Raw genomic sequence first — 20,602 nt, forward strand, 5'->3', positions numbered from 1 at the left:
CAAGCAACGTTAACGTCAGTTTTTTTTTCCTTAAATAATCGATTTTTAAATTGTAGATTTGTTTTTTGTACCTATAATTTAAATTAAAACTCATTTTCAAATTAATCATTTATTCACTAAACAATCTTAAGCTTGAAAAGTCGTCTTCAATTTGTTCCAAATGAAAAACAGGCACCCGCTATCATATCTTCTGCTTGATCTGGAGTAATGACTGTATTGAAATTTAAGTACGTCAATAAAACAGATTAAATCACACACACTACTTTTGACTCACACACACTTTTGAAGTTGTCGTGGCCTAACGGATAAGACGTCCGGTGCATTCGTGTTGAGCGATGCACCGGTGTTCGAATCTCAGGCGGGTACCAATTTTTCTAATGAAATACGTACTCAACAAATGTTCACGATTGATTTCCACGGTGAAGGAATAACATCGTGTAATAAAAATGAAACCCGCAAAGTTATAATTTGCGTAATTACTGGTGGTAGGACCTCTTGTGAGTCCGCGTGGGTGGGTACCACCACCCTGCCTATTTCTGCCGTAAAGCAGTAATGCGTTTCGGTTTGAAGGGTGGGGCAGCCGTTGTAACTATACTTGAGACCTTAGAACTTATATCTCAAGGTGGGTGGCGCATTTACGTTGTGGATGTCTATGAGCTCCAGTAACCACTTAACACCAGGTGGGCTGTGAGCTCGTCCACCCATCAAAGCAATAAAAAATAAATAAATAAAAAATTACTGTGTGCAATTCACACGTGGTAGAAGTGAAACCTTCCAAAATTAAAATACAATTATCCTAAACGTCTTAAGTACAGTCAAACCTGGATAAGCGAGAGTTCAAGGGAGCACAATCTCATTCTCGCTAATAGAGGTTTCTCACTAACCCGAGTTTCTTGCTAATGCACCCTCTGAATTTAAATTCGCGATTTTCCGGATTCAAACGCATCCAGTATTTTAAGTTTATCACTTATTGACAGTACTTTAATTTTCCGTTTTGACATGATGGAAAACAAAACTTTCTTTGCAATTGATTAACGATAAACTGAGTAAGTCCGACAAACAGGACATTACACAGGGACACGTGTCCATTCGAAAAGAATGCGATAAAATAACTACGCTATTTAGTTCCACGAAATAGAATAGGTTCAATATTGACGAGAAAACAATTCAAAAACAATGTTATGAAGTTCCACGAAAGTTAAGAACGAGTCATAAAATAGCAGATGTTAAATTTGTAATTTGTTTTGTCATTTGTTCCTCCTAATAATATAAATAAATAAAGCTCGACTGTCGCTTATAGAGGTATAGATAAGTAGCAGTCTCACTTACAGAGGTCCATGAGGGAAAAATGACTCTCTCTTACAGAGGTTTCTGTTTCTCGCTAATAGAGGTTTTAGGAGCTAAAAATGACGGGTCCTGGCTATTACTCTCACTTATAGAGTTTTCTCACTTATCCAGTTCTCACTTACCCAGGTTTGACTGTATATGTAAAATTTTGTCATTAGTAAATAATTGTAAGGTAGCGCCCTCTGTGAATTGATATTTTAATTTCACGTATAATCCTAAATTAAAATTCACTACAAGAGCTTTCATACACACGTTAGTATTAAAAAATCTCACAGATGGCGCTGTATTAAATAGTATGTATATTTCTGTCTCATTCTTTGCTGGCTTCATCCTACACATTTTTGTATTTGTGTCTCTTACCTGTCGTTTTTTCCGTTGCATACGGTTTGAAATCACAACGATACAAAAAAAGTTTTCACTTCAAAAAAAAATTTCGTGATATTGATATTTCATTTTAATATTTTTTTCATTTCCAGTTCTACTTGACTAAGAATAGTTAAAGAAGACGACTACACCTATGAAAATGAATCCCGGCGCTCACCTCAAACATATGATCAAAGTTTCAATTATAACAGTCGGTTTTTCTACCCTTCAACCTAATGTATAGTTACAGCAAAAATGGACGAAAATCTGGACCCAATTATTGATTATTTTATCACCCTCTTGTGGATATTAGAGCAGACTTTGCAATAATAAAATTTCGACTAACCTAAACGACGCCCAAATTAATAGCACACAAAATAGCATAACATCAAAATAGGACGAACTAAAAAACAAATATTCTAGTTGATATTACCTCCGGCCCAACATGTATGGCAAGATGCATGTCCTCCCCGTCTTTGGATACATAAATATGCGCACGACCATCACTGCCAACTGTTATTTTTCTTCCGGAACATTCTTTGCCTTGAATTTTTCCGCTTATAACATCGCAATAAGTACCAGATGGAAGACCAGTCTGCAGACCAATAAAATAAAAAAAATCAACTGCCTTTTTAGTTATATTTGATGAGCAAACAAGCTCGCAGTCCGATTATCAATAGGTTATCGGAGCCTATAGATTTCTCAAGTTATGATTTCATTGGCTTGCGGTATAACATGTGTGCTATAAAATATATGTCTTGTTCCTTAGAGAGCTAGAATATTTCGCATCGAAATTGGCAGAGTGGTAGTACCTACGTCTACGCGGGCAGACAAATTTTTCGTAACGCCAATAAAATGAAGGAGAAATCAAGGGGAAAGATTGTAACATCGAGAGGTAGCCGTGGTCACTCATCTATCTCCAATGATGTACAACCGTTGCCAGTTCAGAATACTAGCTCTAAAAACTCGTTAATTAAAAAGTACCGCAAGCAAATTACCTGTAAAATAACATCCAAATCTCGACCCTCGGCGTTAATGGCGATAAAGCCTTTATTTCCTCGACTGAAAGCTATCTGATTAAGACCGTTGTCCCACCAATTTTCAACTCTAGTATCCCGGACGGCATTTCTAAATGCGACCATTTGATAGATCTGTCGCCAACGATGCTCGCAAACCCAGCCATTGCCGCAGGTGTCGTCCTAAAATTGCATAGCACTACTATAACCCGTCTGCTGGTCTAGATTAAGGCAGCTATAGTAAAAAATATATATTTAAGGGCTTGACTTTTATGTCCCGATGCCGTTTTTTCATGGTGGAAGTCGTCGGTGAGCATGTGATAAGTTTTCGCTCACAAAAATTCGTAACCTCCTGGTGAGTTTGAGTCTCAGTACAATCGTATCGCGAGTAATATAGCGGACATCGTATGTTTTAGGCCACAAACGCTTCTAGACTTTGTTACCAGTCCACAAGGTAAATTTTTGCCAAACTGTTATTTTTAAAAGTTGTTCTCCATTATGTCTTTGAGTTTGTTATGTTCATTTTATAGCCTCATTCAGACTGCTTGTCTGTGATTGTGGTGGCTCTTCTTATGGCACTTTCCATTCTATTATACGACTGGTGACGTCATCGATGCCAGACATACAGTGGCACGCACCGCTTTATCGTAAAATAGGTTCATAAAAATTTAAATCACACAATCATTGATATCTTTAACGATCAACAAAATCTCAAATATTTTATAATTTAAATTTCATTTCGTACTCACATCATTTATGATTGGAGATAAAATTTCCTCGTTACCGTCGCTTGGTGGACCTTGGTCGGTTCTGTCGAAGAAATAACCGCTCATCACGCGAGGTTCGCCATATGGGTGTGCCAGTGTAAACGCTATAGCAGCCTGGAATATGTTTTAGTTTTATTAATCACACACAAACACACACACAAAATTTTCGTTGGAGCATTTCATTTATATCTACTCGCTAATTTATTTAATTATTTCAATTATCCCTAGAGAATATCCACATTATAAACTCTGTCGACCAAGTACTAAACTAATTTGAATTATTATTACAGTCAGTTCATCTCGAGTTCAATGATTGAAATCGAAGCTATATTAATATTCTTAAGCAGGTTTGGCAATTCAGTATTCATATATATACGTAATTAGATAGTAGGATCTACCGAATCTGCAATAATGGAGTAATAGCTGAATTATTTTTCACATGTAATAATTATTACAGTGGACATCGCTGCTCCGTGTTTTCAAAGTGGAAAAAATACAATAGAAGAGTACTCAATCCAGCATTTAAACAAATAATTTTTTTTTTTTTACGGGATTACCCTCTTACAATACAATAATTAACTTTAAAAATACCTTATAAGACTTGGCATTTTTGTACGTCAAAACTTCATTCGACCTCTGCGTGTCGTGATTGTCAATGAATACAACAACGCGGTCACTGGGTGATAAGTTCCAATTCTCGCCCCAGGACTTCAACCATTTCAATGGATTTTTACCCTCAAAAACTGGTTTTAGCTCGTATCCGACCTGAGAAAACAGAAGGCTGAAAAACGCTGATCAATGACAATTTTATTTGTAAATCTCAAATTTGTCTTTTTGAAGTCAACAATGTAAGAAAGATATCAAGTATGCAAATAATTTGTTTATTATCAGAATGGGGGTTAATTTTTGTAAAAGCTAAGCCAAGGCCAACCTCGGTCAATAGAACCGCACGCAGCTTAGGCTATCACGCTGCCTCAAAGTCTTTCATACAGAGATATGACTTTAACGAAAGCTCTAGTTTATAACTCGAATATAGGCACTGATAGGCAAATAATGTCTTACAAGTACACCATCGCCATTTTTCAAAAGGTAGTGAAGTCCGCGTATATACTTGATCCCTCAAAAAATACTTTGTTACTGCTTCTAATGGCTATTTGTTACATACAATACACGTCTACAGTATGATAACTTAAAAATAAACAAAAGGATGACTTTTTAGACATTTGTTAATAATAATAAATATTATATTTAGCTGCGCAAATTCCTCTTTTATCTTAAGTACTTTTGAAATATTTCGAGTTTATTACAAGTGGTCTCAAACTTTTGGCCGGCAGTGTACATTTCATTAACCACATTTAAGGCAAAGAACGCTTGATCTTTTCGTCATCAATTAGATAAAATTAAAACACTTTGTGCGAATAAAAACTGTACTCTCTCATTTAAATTAAATTATAAGACTGGCTCGTATTTCGTATTCCTCATAATAAAAGCTAAATATTATGAAGAGTATTGTAACAACCGCATTTTAGCTAGCGCTGCGTCACGTCTCTGAAATATGGATCTTACATTACTTACGGTGATCCATACCAGAATGAAGAAAAAAAAAAAAAAAAATTTAAGCATATCATGCAACTTTATAGAATACTAGCGACCCGCCCTCGCTTCGCTTCGGAAACATTAAAACACACATGAAACCAAAAAAATAAAATAAAATAAAAATTAAAAAAAGTAGCCTATGTTCATCAGGGACAATGTCGGCTTCTAATGGAAAAATATTTTTTCAAATCGGTCCAGTAGTTTCGGAGCCTATTCGAAACAAACAAACAAACAAATCTTTCCTCTTTATAATATTAGTATAGAAGTATAGATTCTCTCAACTATGGATTCCAAAACTTTAAATTCTACTAAGCACTATAGCGAATTTTGACGAAATCCCTCCGCCACGTAAGCAACTGGTTGCTCCTACCTTCGGAGATGCCCATGAGAAATGGTGACCACTATCAGATGGCCCGTATGCTTTTTTGCGCATAGGGCAAGTCGTCGTGGCCTAAAGGATAAGAGAAGTCGTCGTGGCCTAAAGGATAAGACGTCCGGTGTATTCGTTGTTGCGATGCACCGGTGTTCGAATCCCGCAGGTGGGTACCAATTTTTCGAATGAAATACGTACTTAACAGATGTTCACGATTGACTTCCACGGTGAAGGAATAACATCGTGTAATAAAAATCAAACCCGCAAAATTATAATTTGCGTAATCACTGGTGGTAGGACCTCTTGTGAGTCTGCACGGGTAGGTACCACCGCCCTGCCTATTTCTGCCGTGAAGCAGTAATGCGTTTCGGTTTGAAGGGTGGGGTAGCCGTTGTAACTATACTGAGACCTTAGAACTTATATCTCAAGGTGGGTGGCGCATTTACGTTGTAGATGTCTATGGGCTCCAGTAACCACTTAACACCAGGTGGGCTGTGAGCTCGTCCACCCATCTAAGCAATAAAAAAAAAAAAAAAAAAACATTCACCCAAATAAGATCCAGCCTACTCAAGAAAATCAAGATTTTAAACCAAAGGACCGTGCAAAACCCCGCTATTTGCTCAATGAGTTATATGGCAAAGTGAGGGTCGTTTTTTCTAAAAAAGTTCTCTTATGCAAGCGCATGTCGATCTAAATGGTTTCCTAAATAAAAATTATTATTGTCGGATTTAGGGCCTAGAAAATCCTCACGAGATCCACGAGAAGCAGATGAATCAACAACGAACAGCTTTCTATTACGAATTTTGGTAAGGCGGTGTGATTGAACCTCATTTTTTGGACATAAGGCAGATATTGCTTTGACTAAACGGCATTCGATACAAGAAAATGACCATGGAAGGACGGCGCCAACTGCTGTACCGCAAAGATTTCCAGACCAAATCATCTAACAAATTCATAAGTCAACTGGCTACAAAAAGTTATTTTTTTTATTGCTAAGATGACTGGACGAGCTCACAGCCCACCTGGTGTTAAGTGGTTACTAGAGCCCATAGGAATCTACAACGTAAATTCGCCACCCACCTTGAGTTATAAGTTCTAAAGTCTCAGTATAGTTACAACGGCTGCCCTACCCTTCAAACCGAACCGCATTACTGCTTCACGGCAGAAATAGGCAGGGTGGTGTTACCTACCCGCGCGGACTCTAAAGAGGTCCTACCACCAGTTTCTCTGGGGTGTAGTAAAATTTCACGATTACGTGAATAAATCAGATACAATTATTACGCTCAAAACCGAGATCCAATACGTCATTGGTAAGATATAGCCACATTTTTGTGAAATAATCATCGAAAAATTTATAGAAAGACATGCCGTCAGTTCCGCACTAGTAATTTGCCTAATATTTTATTACTAAATCAGACATATTCTGGTTCTTACTTCTGTTCTACTTTACAATTTTTTATTTTTAAAAGAAAGAGTGCCATATCATTGAGAAGGCCTATATTTCCGACTGGCTGCGCTAAATCATTTGTCATCGTTTTTCACTCCGTTGCATCGTTAACACCAACAAGTTAAATCATATCGATCAAACAAAAAGTTAAATTACCTTAGACACTAAAGGTTTGTTTTTATGAATTTGTTTATTATTTATTCTTTCCTACCTATGTTGATAGCCTTCAGAGGCTATTTCAGCTTCTCCTTGACGTGTAGGTGAGCTCACAGGGCTCAAACCGGAGCGTTGCTAACACTGGCCCTACCAGGCAGTGCTTTGCAAAATCTACCACCGGAACGTGACCCACTGAGAAGATCCGGCAAGAATCCGGAGGAGGAATCCGGTTTATGGGTTAATTTACTCGTCGAGCTCCTCGTCGCAAGCGACGGGTTCGGCGCGGACGGTGACCGGTTGTTTAATAGCACTAAACAATTTTATACTGTATCGTAATGTCTACAGCTCAATACCTGCTTCATTTTCAGAGATGAATCGTTTGTCATTCTTAGCTACTAAAACGAATTATTTATTTACGTCGACTGACAATCGAAAACGGTTCAAGACTCAGCGATAGAAAATAAAATTACATTATTACATCCATGTCTTAGAGATAACCTAAAATAATTTGTTGGTTAATCCACAATATACTTGTGAAGTCATGAAAGGGATCTTTGTGGCCTATAACTCGCTTCCCGTACAGAAAGGGTTGCTTGGAAAATTTTGTTTGCCCGTGAAATGTTTTGTTGGTGCTCTGAAAGGATTTAGGTCTGTTTGAGATGAAAATTAGGATCGTGCGACATAACGTTACTTACTCGTTAACCGGCAGAGTTCGTGAATATTTTAGAACAGGTAACAAATGAAAGATTAACGTAAGGGAACGTATTATTAATGAATAACGTAATTTCTAAAGTACTACTGCACCAAAATGCTGAATATACTGCATTACCTAATAATATTATAGTAACAAGAATAAGCCATTTAGTTAATTAATTTTAATATTATATAGAATTCGTAACGTTATCAATATTGAGACAAAATATAATAAATAAAATCAAATTTACAAAAACATGTACTCACCCGAAATTCTGTGACGTCACCAAAGGGTGTGTATTCAGTATGTTGGATAGGCTCATTCCCTCTATAAATTACTTCTTGGTAAATGTACGGTTTTGTATTAGGTAGGAAACCAAAATCTACATTGAGATTATTAAGTCTATTGTATATCTCTTTGAGGTCGTTTGGCCACATATGTTTTGCTGCATCCACTCTAAACATTAAAATGCTATTGATTAGCTATTTTTTTAAAACTAACTCGTGTGGAGTGTAGTATTTTAATCTGGATTCAACGTTTTTCTTTCTTTTCTTTTTCTTTCAAAAACAGGAAAAAAGATGGTCTCCGCTCTGACGTCAATCTTGTATTTGCTGAATTGTATGTACACGTTATTTCTTGTCATTTAAGAAGAAAAATATCAAATAAAGATGAGTGTATTATTTATTACATAATATAAAATGGGCTTAATACGTGTTCACGAATGACCCCCACGATGAAGAAATTAAGTACATCCGTAACCCTACACGTGTAGGTACTACCATCCTGGCTATTTTTGCATCAAGCATTCCGATTTGAATTGTAGAGACAGTCACTAGTCACACACAGTCTAATACATCAATTGTATTCGGTGAGCAAGGTTTAAATTCGACGTCCAACTTGGCCCAAAGACACAGCCTACTGAGTTCTCGCCGAATCTTCTCAGTGGGTCGTGATTCCGATCAGGTGGCAGATTCAGCGAAATATTCAGCTAGTGACTAGTTTTAGCAATCGTCTCAGATTTATCTCTACAGTTAACCTATCCGCGGGTTGCTGGAATAACCCCTTAAGCTACCAGCGATTCAGAAAAAATGGTTGGAGAGCTCACATCCCACCTGGTGTTAAGTGGTTACTGGAGCCCATAGACATCTACGACGTAAATGCGCCACCCACCTTGAGATATAAGTTCTAAGGTCTCAGTATGGTTACAACGGCTGCCCCACCCTTCAAACCGAAACGCATTACTGTTTCAGGGCAGAAATAGGCAGGGTGGTGGCGCCTACCCCTGGGGACTCGCAAGAGGTCCTACTAACAGTAAAACGCACAAAAAACACAAGTTCGAAAAGTTTCATAAAACAAATGTCGTTACCTGAATCCGGCAACTCCTAACGCAATAAGCTTGTTTAGGTATTCAACGATTTTGTGACGAACATACGGCAAGTTGTGATTCAAGTCCTTCAATCCAACTAAATCGCAGGCCCTTACCTGTGGATTCAAACAATTTGTTTAGTAACTTTGCAGCGTTCGAAAGTACGTCTAACAAGAAATACAATATAACCTATAAGTACTACGGGATATTTCAGGCGTGGATCGCTAAGTCCCCAAAAACGATTTCATTACTTTCGATTGCTTTTGACATTTGTTCGAACATTTGTCTGTGCTGATTTGAAGATTTCGATAAAACCATTACCGACGATATGGAAAAAACTCTCTTTTCAACCCTTCCCTAATGAAAGCTCTTCATATCACCTCTAGTCAAGCTATAAAAGGTAATAAAAAAATTTGAAATCCACTTAAGGTTGCGACAATTCTATAAACAGAACGATAGACTTAAATTCGTACAATACAAAGCGCGTAATCAATTCCCATACATGAATTATTAGATATTTGGCAAGATCCGGTTTACCCATCACGAAATCTGAGACAGTTATATTTTTTTTAAATACAGTTATCCTTTTTGAAAAGCCAGAAGAATCCAATGAAGGTTTTTTTTTGTATATTCTGACCTACCAAGTGGATTCGACATAAACGAATGAGATCCTGTAATAAATTTAAATCAACAAAAGTTAGCCATATTACAATAAATTTACGACTCGACCTCGCCAGGGGCGAAGGCATGGAGATTCTGATATTAAAGTCAATATCCGATAACCAATTACACTAGGTGGGCAGTGATCCAAATTTTTATAATATCATTAAAAAAATACGGGCGTATTTCCGATAAGTACTGATAGCTGAATGGAAACTTTAATCCATACATTCAAACGATTAAAACGAAACAATTTAATCTAAATATATTATGTTATATTCACTGACACTCGATGGTGCAAAGGATGCAAGAGGATAGAGAAGATCCGACGAGAAACTCAGTGGGCTTCGTTAGTCTCTGGTACCTATAACACAAGGAATCCTAAATGGGGGTGTGCGTGATTTGTTTCCACTAATGATAATTTTTATTATATCCATCTGAAACTTTCTCGTTTATTTTCTATATCTATACGTTTGTTGGGTATCCCTAATACTACAATTATTATTACAGAGTGAGCTTGGTTCTGTAAATTTATTATGTAGTTGACAATCTTGTTGTAAGCCGTAATATTGTTTTATTTTTTCAAATCTCCCTCCGCAAAATTCAAATTGTAGTTTCAAAAAAAAAGAAAAAAGAAAATTCCCAATGGTCACCGAGTATTGAACACACTATTTCATACAGGGTGTCTCAAAAGAAAGTTCACATTTGTCTTGGTTATTGCGTGAACCCAACTATCCTGAGGGGCGCGGGGGGGTCTCAATCGGTAGCCTGACTCTTGGGAATTTTGTCGCTATGGAGCGTTACTCTGGAGCGGACCGTGCGTTGGGCGTACGCGAGTTTTATAAAAACGGTAATTCGGCGACTAAGCGCGTAGAAAATTCTGCAGCATTCGACATATTCGTCACTTGAATGATGCGCCAACCACTCGACTCGACGAGAAGTTTAAAGAGACCGGTTCAACACTGGAAAAACCAAAATTCGGGCGTCCAAGATCTTTGAGAACGGTCGAAAACGTAGACAGTGTCACCCAGTCCACGCCCGGAAGCGTGCTGTGGCCTTAAACGTGCATATATCGTCGTTATGTCGCATTTTGCAAATGAAAATTAAAACTGCACCCGTACAACATGTTGTGATGCAAGAATTAAAGCCTCAGAGTAGTGGTCAGAGCTCAATTTTTTCCTGGCAAATTGATCTCCAGGAGAGGTGACATAAGTTGGCCTCCACGCAGTCCCGATTTTACACATATGGACTTTTTCCTGTGGGGTTATGTCAATCCAAAGATTACGCCAACAAAACGACTTCCCTGGCACAATTAGAATAAAATATCCGTCACAAAAGCGCAGCCATCACGGAGAGCACCTTGAAATCGCCGGACTTCCGCCCTTTTCTGGGGATACTGGGCGGGGTATGTCAGAGTCGAACTGACTAAAACCTCCTGTCGCTCAACAACCAACGTCCAAACCTCGCATGAGACAGAACTCATGACAAGGCAAAGGGGGGAAAGTGAAGCGTTTAGTGCGGAGCACATCTCTCCCATCACCCTCTCCCTCGGGACGCCGGACTGGCGGTCGTCGGCGCCACGACCACCAGCCCTCTCGGTCGGCAGCCGAGCCGTCATAGGCAATTTTAGTGCTCGATTAAACGAATGCCGCAAACGCAACGGTTTACATTTGGATGATGTCATTTTTAAAAAATAAATTCCCAAGCAATGTATTTTAATAAGTAATACACATTTTTACTCCTTACTTTAACTTCTTTAACTCCTTACTTTTTTTTAAATTATAGTTTTAAATATGTCATTTCTTTTGAGACACCTTGTATCTATTTTGAAAATCTGTGGGTTTGAATAATATGTATATTTTGTTATTATTGAATTTAAAGTAGATTCAATACATTAAAGTATATGATTTAAAATTATTTAAAGTTTTCCTCTTGTGAGTCCGCACGGTTAGGTACCACCGCCCCGCCTATTTCTGCCGTGAAGCAGTAATGCGTTTCGGTTTGAAGGGTGGAGAGGCCATTGTAACTATACTGAGACCTTAGAACTTATATCTCAAGGTGAGTGGCGCATTTACGTTGTAGATGTCTATGGGCTCCAGTAACCACTCAACACCAGGTGGGCTGTGAGCTCGTCCAACCAACTAAGCAATAAAAAAAAACATAAATTAAGAAAGACGTAATAAAAATCAAGTTTGTGTGAAGTCATCAACTGTTTCACTGGCCCAGTCCGAATTTAAAACCCCATATATGTAAAATAGGGATCGCAGAGCATAAAATAAAACTTCCACTCTTCTAAAATCTTCTATTATAATAATAATTAATAATTAATGCTTATACATAATACATCTTGGTCAATTTTCAGCCGTCCTCGCCGTCTTCCAATTCTCTGTCATTGTCTGTCATTCTCTTCTCCCTTTCTTTCCGTTTTCTCTCACTCACATCTTAACGCTCTGTTTCACACTCTGTCATACGTTCCGTTCTTACCAATCCTATATATACTTAGTCTGGCCATAAATACTGTTACAATTAAAAATAAACAAAATTTTACATTTGAATTTGGAATCTGTCATTTTTATATGATTGCTATTATATGATTGAGGTATATTATATTTTATGAGTTTAATATTCGTCCAATAGTTACATACCTGTGCAGCATCATTATAATTATTAATAGAGCAGGACGGATGATGGAAGTGGTCTCTCGTGTACGGCACAGCGGGGTAGCTGTACTCTTTATAGTTGGCTGTACTACCCCCTGTACCAATAGATTCCCTATTGTCACTCGTCATATGATTAATTACCACGTCAGCGTAAATTCTGTAACATCACAAAATTTCCGAAAAGTTCACATTCAATTTCGCAAAGGCGATTCTTAAAGTTTTTATCGACTGGTAAGATAGTTCGAACAATGCTATACATGCGCTACTAAAGGAATAAATGTTGTCTCATAATTAAATACATTAATGAAGCTTTGGCCCTTATTTTAGTAATTATTGTGTATGTATCACAAATGTTGACAAACAATAAGTAACAAGAACCCAAAGATTAATTAATTAGCAATATTATGACACAAATTATGCGTCTCTTCTATTTGCAAATTGATATTTCTCCAATGCTATGATATCGCGTTCTAGATTTAGCAAAATGTTCATTGTGTTATAATACAGCTAATGCTAATGTTATGTGAGGGATACACAACACGCGGCTGCGGTCCGCGTTCCGTTGTCGTTGTCGTCGCCGAACGTGCTATGGACGAGTAACCCGGTCGGTGGTATATCGCATTCCAACCCGGCAGGCTGAACAGAAATACGTACTCAACACATGTTCTTGATTGACTTCCACGGTGAAGGAATAACATCGTGTAATAAAAATCAAACCTATTTTAATTTGCGTAAATACTGGTGGTAGGACCTCTTTTGAGTCTGCGCGGGTAGGTACCATCACCCTGCCTATTTCTGTCGTGAAGCAGTAATTGCGTTTCCGTTAGAAGGGTGGGGTTACCGTTGTACTGTAAAAGCTGAGGCTTTAGAACTCATGTCTTACATGAACTTACGTCGTTGATGTCTATGGGCTCCAGTAACCAATTAATATCAGGTGGGCCGCGAGCGCGTCTACACCCATATAAAGAATTAAAATAAACTCTGGTAAAAACGGTTGTTCACTAAAAACCTCTTACCAACAAATTGTCTTTAAGACTAATAATATTTTTATTGTTTAATATTATTTGGCGGATGTTGTTGCAATTTTCCACTTTTAATCGCTGATCGTTTGATTATCGATTTATTCAGCGCGATCGAATTGTTTTCGCAAGATAAAACATACAACATAATAATAATTCCATTTACGTAGCTTATTTTTGCATTGTTAAGCATAAAGTACTCAGAAATATTAGAAGACTATGCTGCCGTAAGCCTCGATACTTCATGAGGAAGAATAATTGGTGCAATCATCAATGCTGATCGTTAACGGTAATTGACAGAATTAATTGGTAGAAAAAGGGAGGACACTAGTACTTACTGTTCACAATATATGACAGACCATGTGACAGATTAGGCAGACTTTTATTGTTCACAAATACACAGATAGATCCTTCATTGTAATCATTTGTAAGCTTACTGGTGGTAGGACCTTGGTTAGGTCGGTGACGCTTTTACGTTGTAGATGTCTATGGGCTCCAGTAACCACTCAACACCAGGTGGGCTGTAAGCTCGTCCACCCAACTAAGCAAAAAAAATCGCATTCCGGTATATAAATGCATCAGAATTAATAACTAAACGCTGACATGATTTGTCCGTATTTACCTTATCCCAACATCATTACATCTTCGAGTCATATTCAAAAATTCCTTTTCATCCCCTGATCTGGTGATCAACTTGTAGGACATTACTTGGTAACGTTCATACCAGGGTCGAGTACCGTCTGATAAACGAATGATAACATTCTCCGAAGGTGGAGATACCTGTGAATATATTCCATTCCCAAATATAAAGCGAAACTGATAGTTCATTTTGTAAAACAGAAGCTGACGTCCGTCGTTTTCAATGACTTGTTTGATTCCCTTATGTTCGCAAACCGTGCGACCGTGCGATTGTGTTAAGTGTCTCCTAGACTTGGCTAAAAAGGACCTCTATCTCTGGACTGCGAACTCTCAAATAACAATGTGTCGTACATCAAATCTATCTTCTATTTAAATAAAAATAATTGCTGTTCGTTAGTCTCGCTAAAACTCGAGAACGGCTGGACCGATTTGGCTAATTTTGTCTTGAATTATTTGCGGATGTCCATAGAAGGTTTAAAGGGTAGATAAAATATGAAAATGCTCGGAATTAAATAAAAATAACATTTAGTTTTCCCTTTGTTGTGTCCCCCGTCGGACGAATTCCTTTTGTTTGTTTTAAGTTTGATTTTAAGCTTTTATTTATCGATTGAGGCACTACGAAGTCTGCCGGGTCAGCTAGTGTTAAATAAAAATATTAAGTCGAAACTACCAGTGCTTACTTGAACTCCACCGAAGCCTTTCGGCGCAAGGAATCTCTCGCATTCATCAGCAATGTCCTTCCATTTCCATTCGAAGAGATGCACAATTGTCGACCGGTTGAGATCTTGATTCGTCCTTTTATGATGATTGCATAGCACGTAACCCAAGATTAAGCACAGGAGAAGCAATCGCAACGGAGGCATTTCCTAAAAAACGACAAAAGAAATACCTACAGCTAAGAACTATAAAATATCTATTGTAAATGTTTTTGATATTATTGATAGGATAAGCTAATCGTATTTTATAAGACAACTGGTAAGGCTTTTCCGTTTACAATAATTGTCGGTCAGGGGGATTACTTCAAAATAATAACATTATTCTATTGTCACAGGTCGCTAATAAGTGTGAAAATTTTCAAGTTAATCCGAAGTCTTAAATATAGTGAATATTGAGTTGAAATATTCAGTCAGATAAAAAAATAGAGCTGATGAAAGTTTTCATAGCATTGTCTGACAGACAAGACGCAACATGAACTTTTTACAGGAGAAAATCACCGGATCCTCACCCTATAACTTAGGAAAAAATTGCACCAATATTCTTTCAGTACTTCAGAAGTGTACAAAAGTCTGTCAATTTAAGTAATTTTAAAACAAAATGAAATACATACGATACTTTGATACCGCTTACGTACTTATCTAGTGCAATATAATGTAGGGTTAAGGTAAAAGTTCACCTGCATGTATTTATACTAATTTATCTAACTACCGTCTAATTATTATAAAATTAAATGTTATTTCTTGACACTTGCGTTTCGTTTTACTCAGAGAGAACTAGCATTATATTGAGGTCTGGCAGTTCAGTTTTCATTACGATAAGAAGATTTCAAGAATTAAATAAGCGTCAACTATCTTCTCAATAAATTTGGTTATTTTTAATTTAATTGACTTCACGTATAGGTATAGTAAGTAATACGTAGAATTAATTAGTTTTGTGTATTGTCAAATCTTATATTGTTAGCACAATATTTAACACCTTAGTTCTTCGTAGGCTAGAAAACGATATACAAAGCGTCGGAAATTAACTGTCTTTACGGCTTAATCTCTCGTTAAGTCGTAAAGGCAGTATTAATTAAGTTTGTTAATTATCATAGACTGAAAATGAAAAAGGCTACTAGCGACAAGTATTGTTTTTATTATTGCGTAGATGAGTGGACGAGCTCACAGGCCAACTGGTGTTAAGTGGTTACTGGAGCCCATAGACAACGACAACGTAAATGCGCCACCCACCTTGAGATATAAGTTCTAAGGTCTCAGTACAGTTACAACGGCTGCCCCGCCCTTCAAACCGAAACGTATTACTGCTTCACGGCAGAAATATGCGGTGTGGTCTGAAGTCGTCGTGGGCTAATGGATAAGACGTCCGGTGCATTCGTGTTGAGCGATCCACCGGTGTTCGAATCTCAGGCGGGTACCAATTTTTGTAATGAAATACGTACTCAACAAATGTTCACGATTGATTTTCACGGTGAAGGAATAACATCGTATAAAAATGAAAGCCGCAAAATTATAATTTGCATAATTACTGGTGGTAGGACCTCTTGTGAGTCCGCGCGGGTAGGTACCACTACACTGCCTATTTTTGTCGTGAAGCAGTAATGCGTTTCAGTTTGAAGGGTGGGGTAGCCGTTGTAACTATACTTTAGACCTTAGAACTTATATCTCAAGGTGGGATTTTACGTTACTCAACGCATTTTACGTTGTGGATGTCTATGGGCTCCAGTAACTATTAAGCACCAGGTGGGCTGTGAGCTCGTCCACCCATCTAAGTAATAAATTACCCGTGCGGACTCGCAAGATGTCCTACCACCAGTAATTACGCAAATTATAATTTGGTGAGTTTGATTTTTATTACATGATGTTATTCCTTCACAGTGAAAGTCAATCGTGAACATTAATTTGTTAAGTACGTATTTCATTACAAAAATTGATACCCGCCTGTGGGATTCAAACACCGTTGCATCTCTCGATATGACTATATTATTATAATCCTCTATCACGTACACATGTCAGATGTTACACTTTTCTCTTTGTTCTGATACTACTTACATTTTGATACATCTCATAGTTCCTAAAATAGACAAGCTAAAGCAAAACTAAACTAAAAAATATGTTAAGTATCAGAAGTTTGTAAATGCTTTTTTTTTATATTAATCAAGCACAAAATACAAATAAAACGTATGTTCTCGTAATGTAATCTTATAGACTGTTCCAATTTAAGAGTCCATTAACGCTACTAAAACCCTAAACATATTAATTAACTTTGGATTAACAAACTAAGGACTTTATTATCTAATCTGTCTTGTAAATTACTAGGTGTCTTTATCTCCGGATTTTTAATAGGTTATTAGCATGTGTACTCCCTTAATGATAGTAAAATACAGCATTCATAGAAATAAAACTAACACCCATTAAGAATGAAGTATCATCTAGCAAAACATAAATAAGTATGAATCAAGATCTAAAAAACATGTATCAAATCAAACTAAACCAAAACCAAGAAATACTCAGAAAAAAAGATGCAATTGACAATAAAATTAGTTATACCTAATAATATTAACGATAGGCAACGACTTGGCAGTACCCCTAGCATTCCTGACGTGCATGGACGACGGTAACCACTCATCATCAGGTAGACCGTAGGCTCGTCACAAATTAGCTTTTTAAAAAAAATATGCTTAGGCACCTGAATTTTAATGATTAGAAATGATGTGGTATTTTTTGTGTTATCTGTATTGAGTTATGATTTATTTACAATGAGTGCTCAAAAACTTCATTCATTACGTGTAGTGATTTATGGTAGTTTATTAGGTATATTATATATGTAAGGGAGTGGCTGCCGGTAACATGATACAAAGCGCACTAAATATGCCAATCTCTCTGGTTCAAAATATAAATTTAGAACGAAACGAATCCAATTCCTCTAAGTCATTGTGGGCTAAAGAACAAGACGCAAGGCGCCTGATGCGATTGCGCCGGTGCTCAAATCCACCCGCAGGTATAAATTTTTGTAATCTCTTTTACTGGTGGTAGGACCTCTTGTGAGTCCGCGCGGGTGGGTACCACCGCCCTGCCTATTTCTGCCGTGAAGCAGTAACGTGTTTCGGTTTGAAGGGTGGGGCAGCCGTTGTAACTATACTGAGACCTTAGAACTTATATCTCAAGGTGGGTGGCGCATTTACGTTGTGGATGTCTATGGGCTCCAGTAACCACTTAACACCAGGTGGGCTGTGAGCTCGTCCACCCAAATAAGCAATAAAAAAAAATAAAAAAAATGAAACTCAAGTTTCACGATCGACTTCCACGGTAAGGGAATAGTATCGTGTAATATAAATCAAACCCGCGAAAATTTGAATTGGCATGATTAATGGCGTCAGGGCGTGTTATGAGTCCGCACGGTTAGATACGAACACCCTGCCTATGTATCTCGTGAATCGGCAATGCCTTTCGATTAGAACTGAGACTCAGATCTCATGTCTCATGGTGGGTGACGGTATTCATGTTGTTGTCTATGAGCTTCGGTAATCACTTAACACCAGGTGGGCTACGAAATCGTCATCCATTTATATAATAAAAAAATAAAAAAATCCATGTTACGATTTAATTATATCGTTGTCACCTAGTAACTTCTCTTTATCAAATCGATAATGAACGCATTGATATCATTGTTGTTTTTGTATACCAATTGTGAAATTCATCCTAATAATTCAATCTATATTTTGTTACTTACCCAAAATGTTCACTTTTACTTGTTTCAGATCTAATTCGTTATTATATTTTGTTTAAAACACTTTAGTAGTTTCTAACTTACTGATTTCTTAAGAATCCAAACGTTTCTTAAAACAATGCACTATCGGCTTGGTATAATAACATAAACAACACAAATAAAATACACGCTCTCGCATTAATAAGCTGCGTAATGCGTAAATATGTAACGTTACATTAAACACTGAGACGTGGCCAAGTTGAGAGATGTGACAAACGACAATCATTACAGACGATTTAATCTTATTTACAAGAGCGCGTAATTTAATTACTCCACAATATCGCATTACGACAGTAAGACACTATGCAGAAATCGTTAAAGATATTTTTTTTTTGTTGCTTAGATGGGTGGACGAGCTCACAGCCCACCTTGTGTTAAGTGGTTACCGAAGTTCATAGACAAGAACATGAATGCCGTCACCCACCATGAGACATGAGATCTGAGTCTCAGTTCTAATCGAAAGGCATTACCGATTCACGAGATACATAGGCAGGGTGGTCGTATCGAACCGTGCGGACTCATAACACGCCCTGACGCCATTAATCATGCCAATTCAAATTTTCGCGGGTTTGATTTATATTACACGATACTATTCCCTCACCGTGGAAGTCGATCGTGAAACTTGAGTTTCATTTTTTTTATTTTTTTTTATTGCTTATTTGGGTGGACGAGCTCACAGCCCACCTTGTGTTAAGTGGTTACTGGAGCCCATAGACATCTACAACGTAAATGCGCCACTCATCATGAGATATAAGTTCTAAGGTCTCAGTATAGTTACAACGGCTGCCCCACCCTTCAAACCGAAACGCATTACTACTTCACGGCAGAAATAGCTTTTTTCAATAAGAGTACTGTAAAAGGGTAAGTACATTTGTAACAAATGGATGTTTTTCAGACATTAAATGATTGTCATAGGGGAATGTAGTTAGATTTTAATAGTTTTAAATGAAACACAGAATAATTGTCATGAACATTTTAATCAAAAAATACATTTAATAACTAAAAACATCTTTCTAAAACCTATGACTGATAAATAACATTTATATTAGACATTCTTACAAACAATTACTCATAAAACATATTTTTTCATTGAATTAGTTTTATTAATTTGTATTCATAAACATTGTATTTATTATCTTTTCAACGAACATAGAATTAAAGGTTTTGTATTGCCGCCAGGAAATTGTATTATATTTATTCCATTATTCGAAGCGAAAAATACGAACTTTTCAAATTTTGGAGATCATTTATATTAATAATTTTTAATTTAATAATTTATTTGAAAGTTCTGAAAATTTTTAGTTTAGACCGGGAATGTTCAAGCTAAGGATTTTGAGGAACCAAAACAATTGTGATTGAAACTGGGGGACCATATAAACTAACTATTGATTAAAGTATTCAAGAAGGATAATCAGTTCAGCCGATAATTTCTTACATTTTCATATTGAAAACTGAGCTTTATAACAAATGTATTATATGTATTACGTTTATTCGTTTTTAAGCGAGTTTTTAATATGTCCTACGGGCAAAACTGTGATGCGTGCCGCATGTTTCCCGAGGGCTGTGCCTGGGTTAGCTCTGGTCAAAACTAGAGGACCCCAGAAACAGACACAGCATCTGGACAAGGCTGAAAGCCAATTTTTCGAAACATACTTTTAACCTTGTTCTTGTGGTTTTGTGCTGTGACATTTCATATATAGTGTGCACATATGGACCGTTTATTTTGAAAGTGGTGTAAGTCCATTTTTGAGAAAAATGAGCTATCACGTAATTTATGCTTAATTTAATGTATTTTTTTTATATATAACTAGTCCGTGTTTAATTTTTCAAAAAAATCCCATGTTTTGTACAACTTAAAATCGGTCGGTAAATGAAATTGCATAAGCATCGATTATGAAAGTGGTGTAATTCCAATTGACAGAGGTAGGTGGCATAGCCAGACCTCATATGATTTGCCTGTATTTTTAAATCAACAAATATAGTAACCTTTAATTTTCTCGAAATAAAAGAAAATGGA

At 37.0% G+C, this 20,602-nt stretch overlaps 1 protein-coding gene across 4 annotated transcripts; it reads right to left on the reverse strand.

The window, feature by feature from the left end:
• Nucleotides 1-93: 93 nt before the first annotated feature.
• LOC149502489 (alpha-amylase 4N) lies at nt 94-18,773 on the reverse strand. 4 transcript variants are annotated; one of them, XM_089729045.1, is made up of 11 exons: nt 18,550-18,766; nt 14,784-14,969; nt 14,087-14,244; nt 12,431-12,602; nt 9,126-9,241; nt 8,026-8,215; nt 4,085-4,258; nt 3,476-3,607; nt 2,709-2,909; nt 2,144-2,305; nt 94-211 (listed from the first exon to the last, which is right to left on the reverse strand). In XM_089729045.1, exons 2-11 carry the CDS (start codon nt 14,964-14,966, stop codon nt 182-184), a joined length of 1,518 nt encoding a protein of 505 aa, XP_089585171.1. In that variant the 5' UTR covers nt 14,967-14,969; nt 18,550-18,766; the 3' UTR covers nt 94-181. The 4 variants fall into 4 exon arrangements, with proteins under 4 accessions (XP_089585171.1, XP_089585172.1, XP_089585173.1 ...); XM_089729046.1 differs by lacking the exon at nt 18,550-18,766 and adding an exon at nt 15,431-15,528; XM_089729047.1 differs by lacking the exon at nt 18,550-18,766 and adding an exon at nt 15,329-15,470.
• Nucleotides 18,774-20,602: the final 1,829 nt, after the last annotated feature.

The sequence above is a fragment of the Bombyx mandarina genome, chromosome 08, assembly GCF_030267445.1.
Source record: "Bombyx mandarina strain Sakado chromosome 08, ASM3026744v2".
Taxonomy (NCBI): domain Eukaryota; kingdom Metazoa; phylum Arthropoda; class Insecta; order Lepidoptera; family Bombycidae; genus Bombyx; species Bombyx mandarina.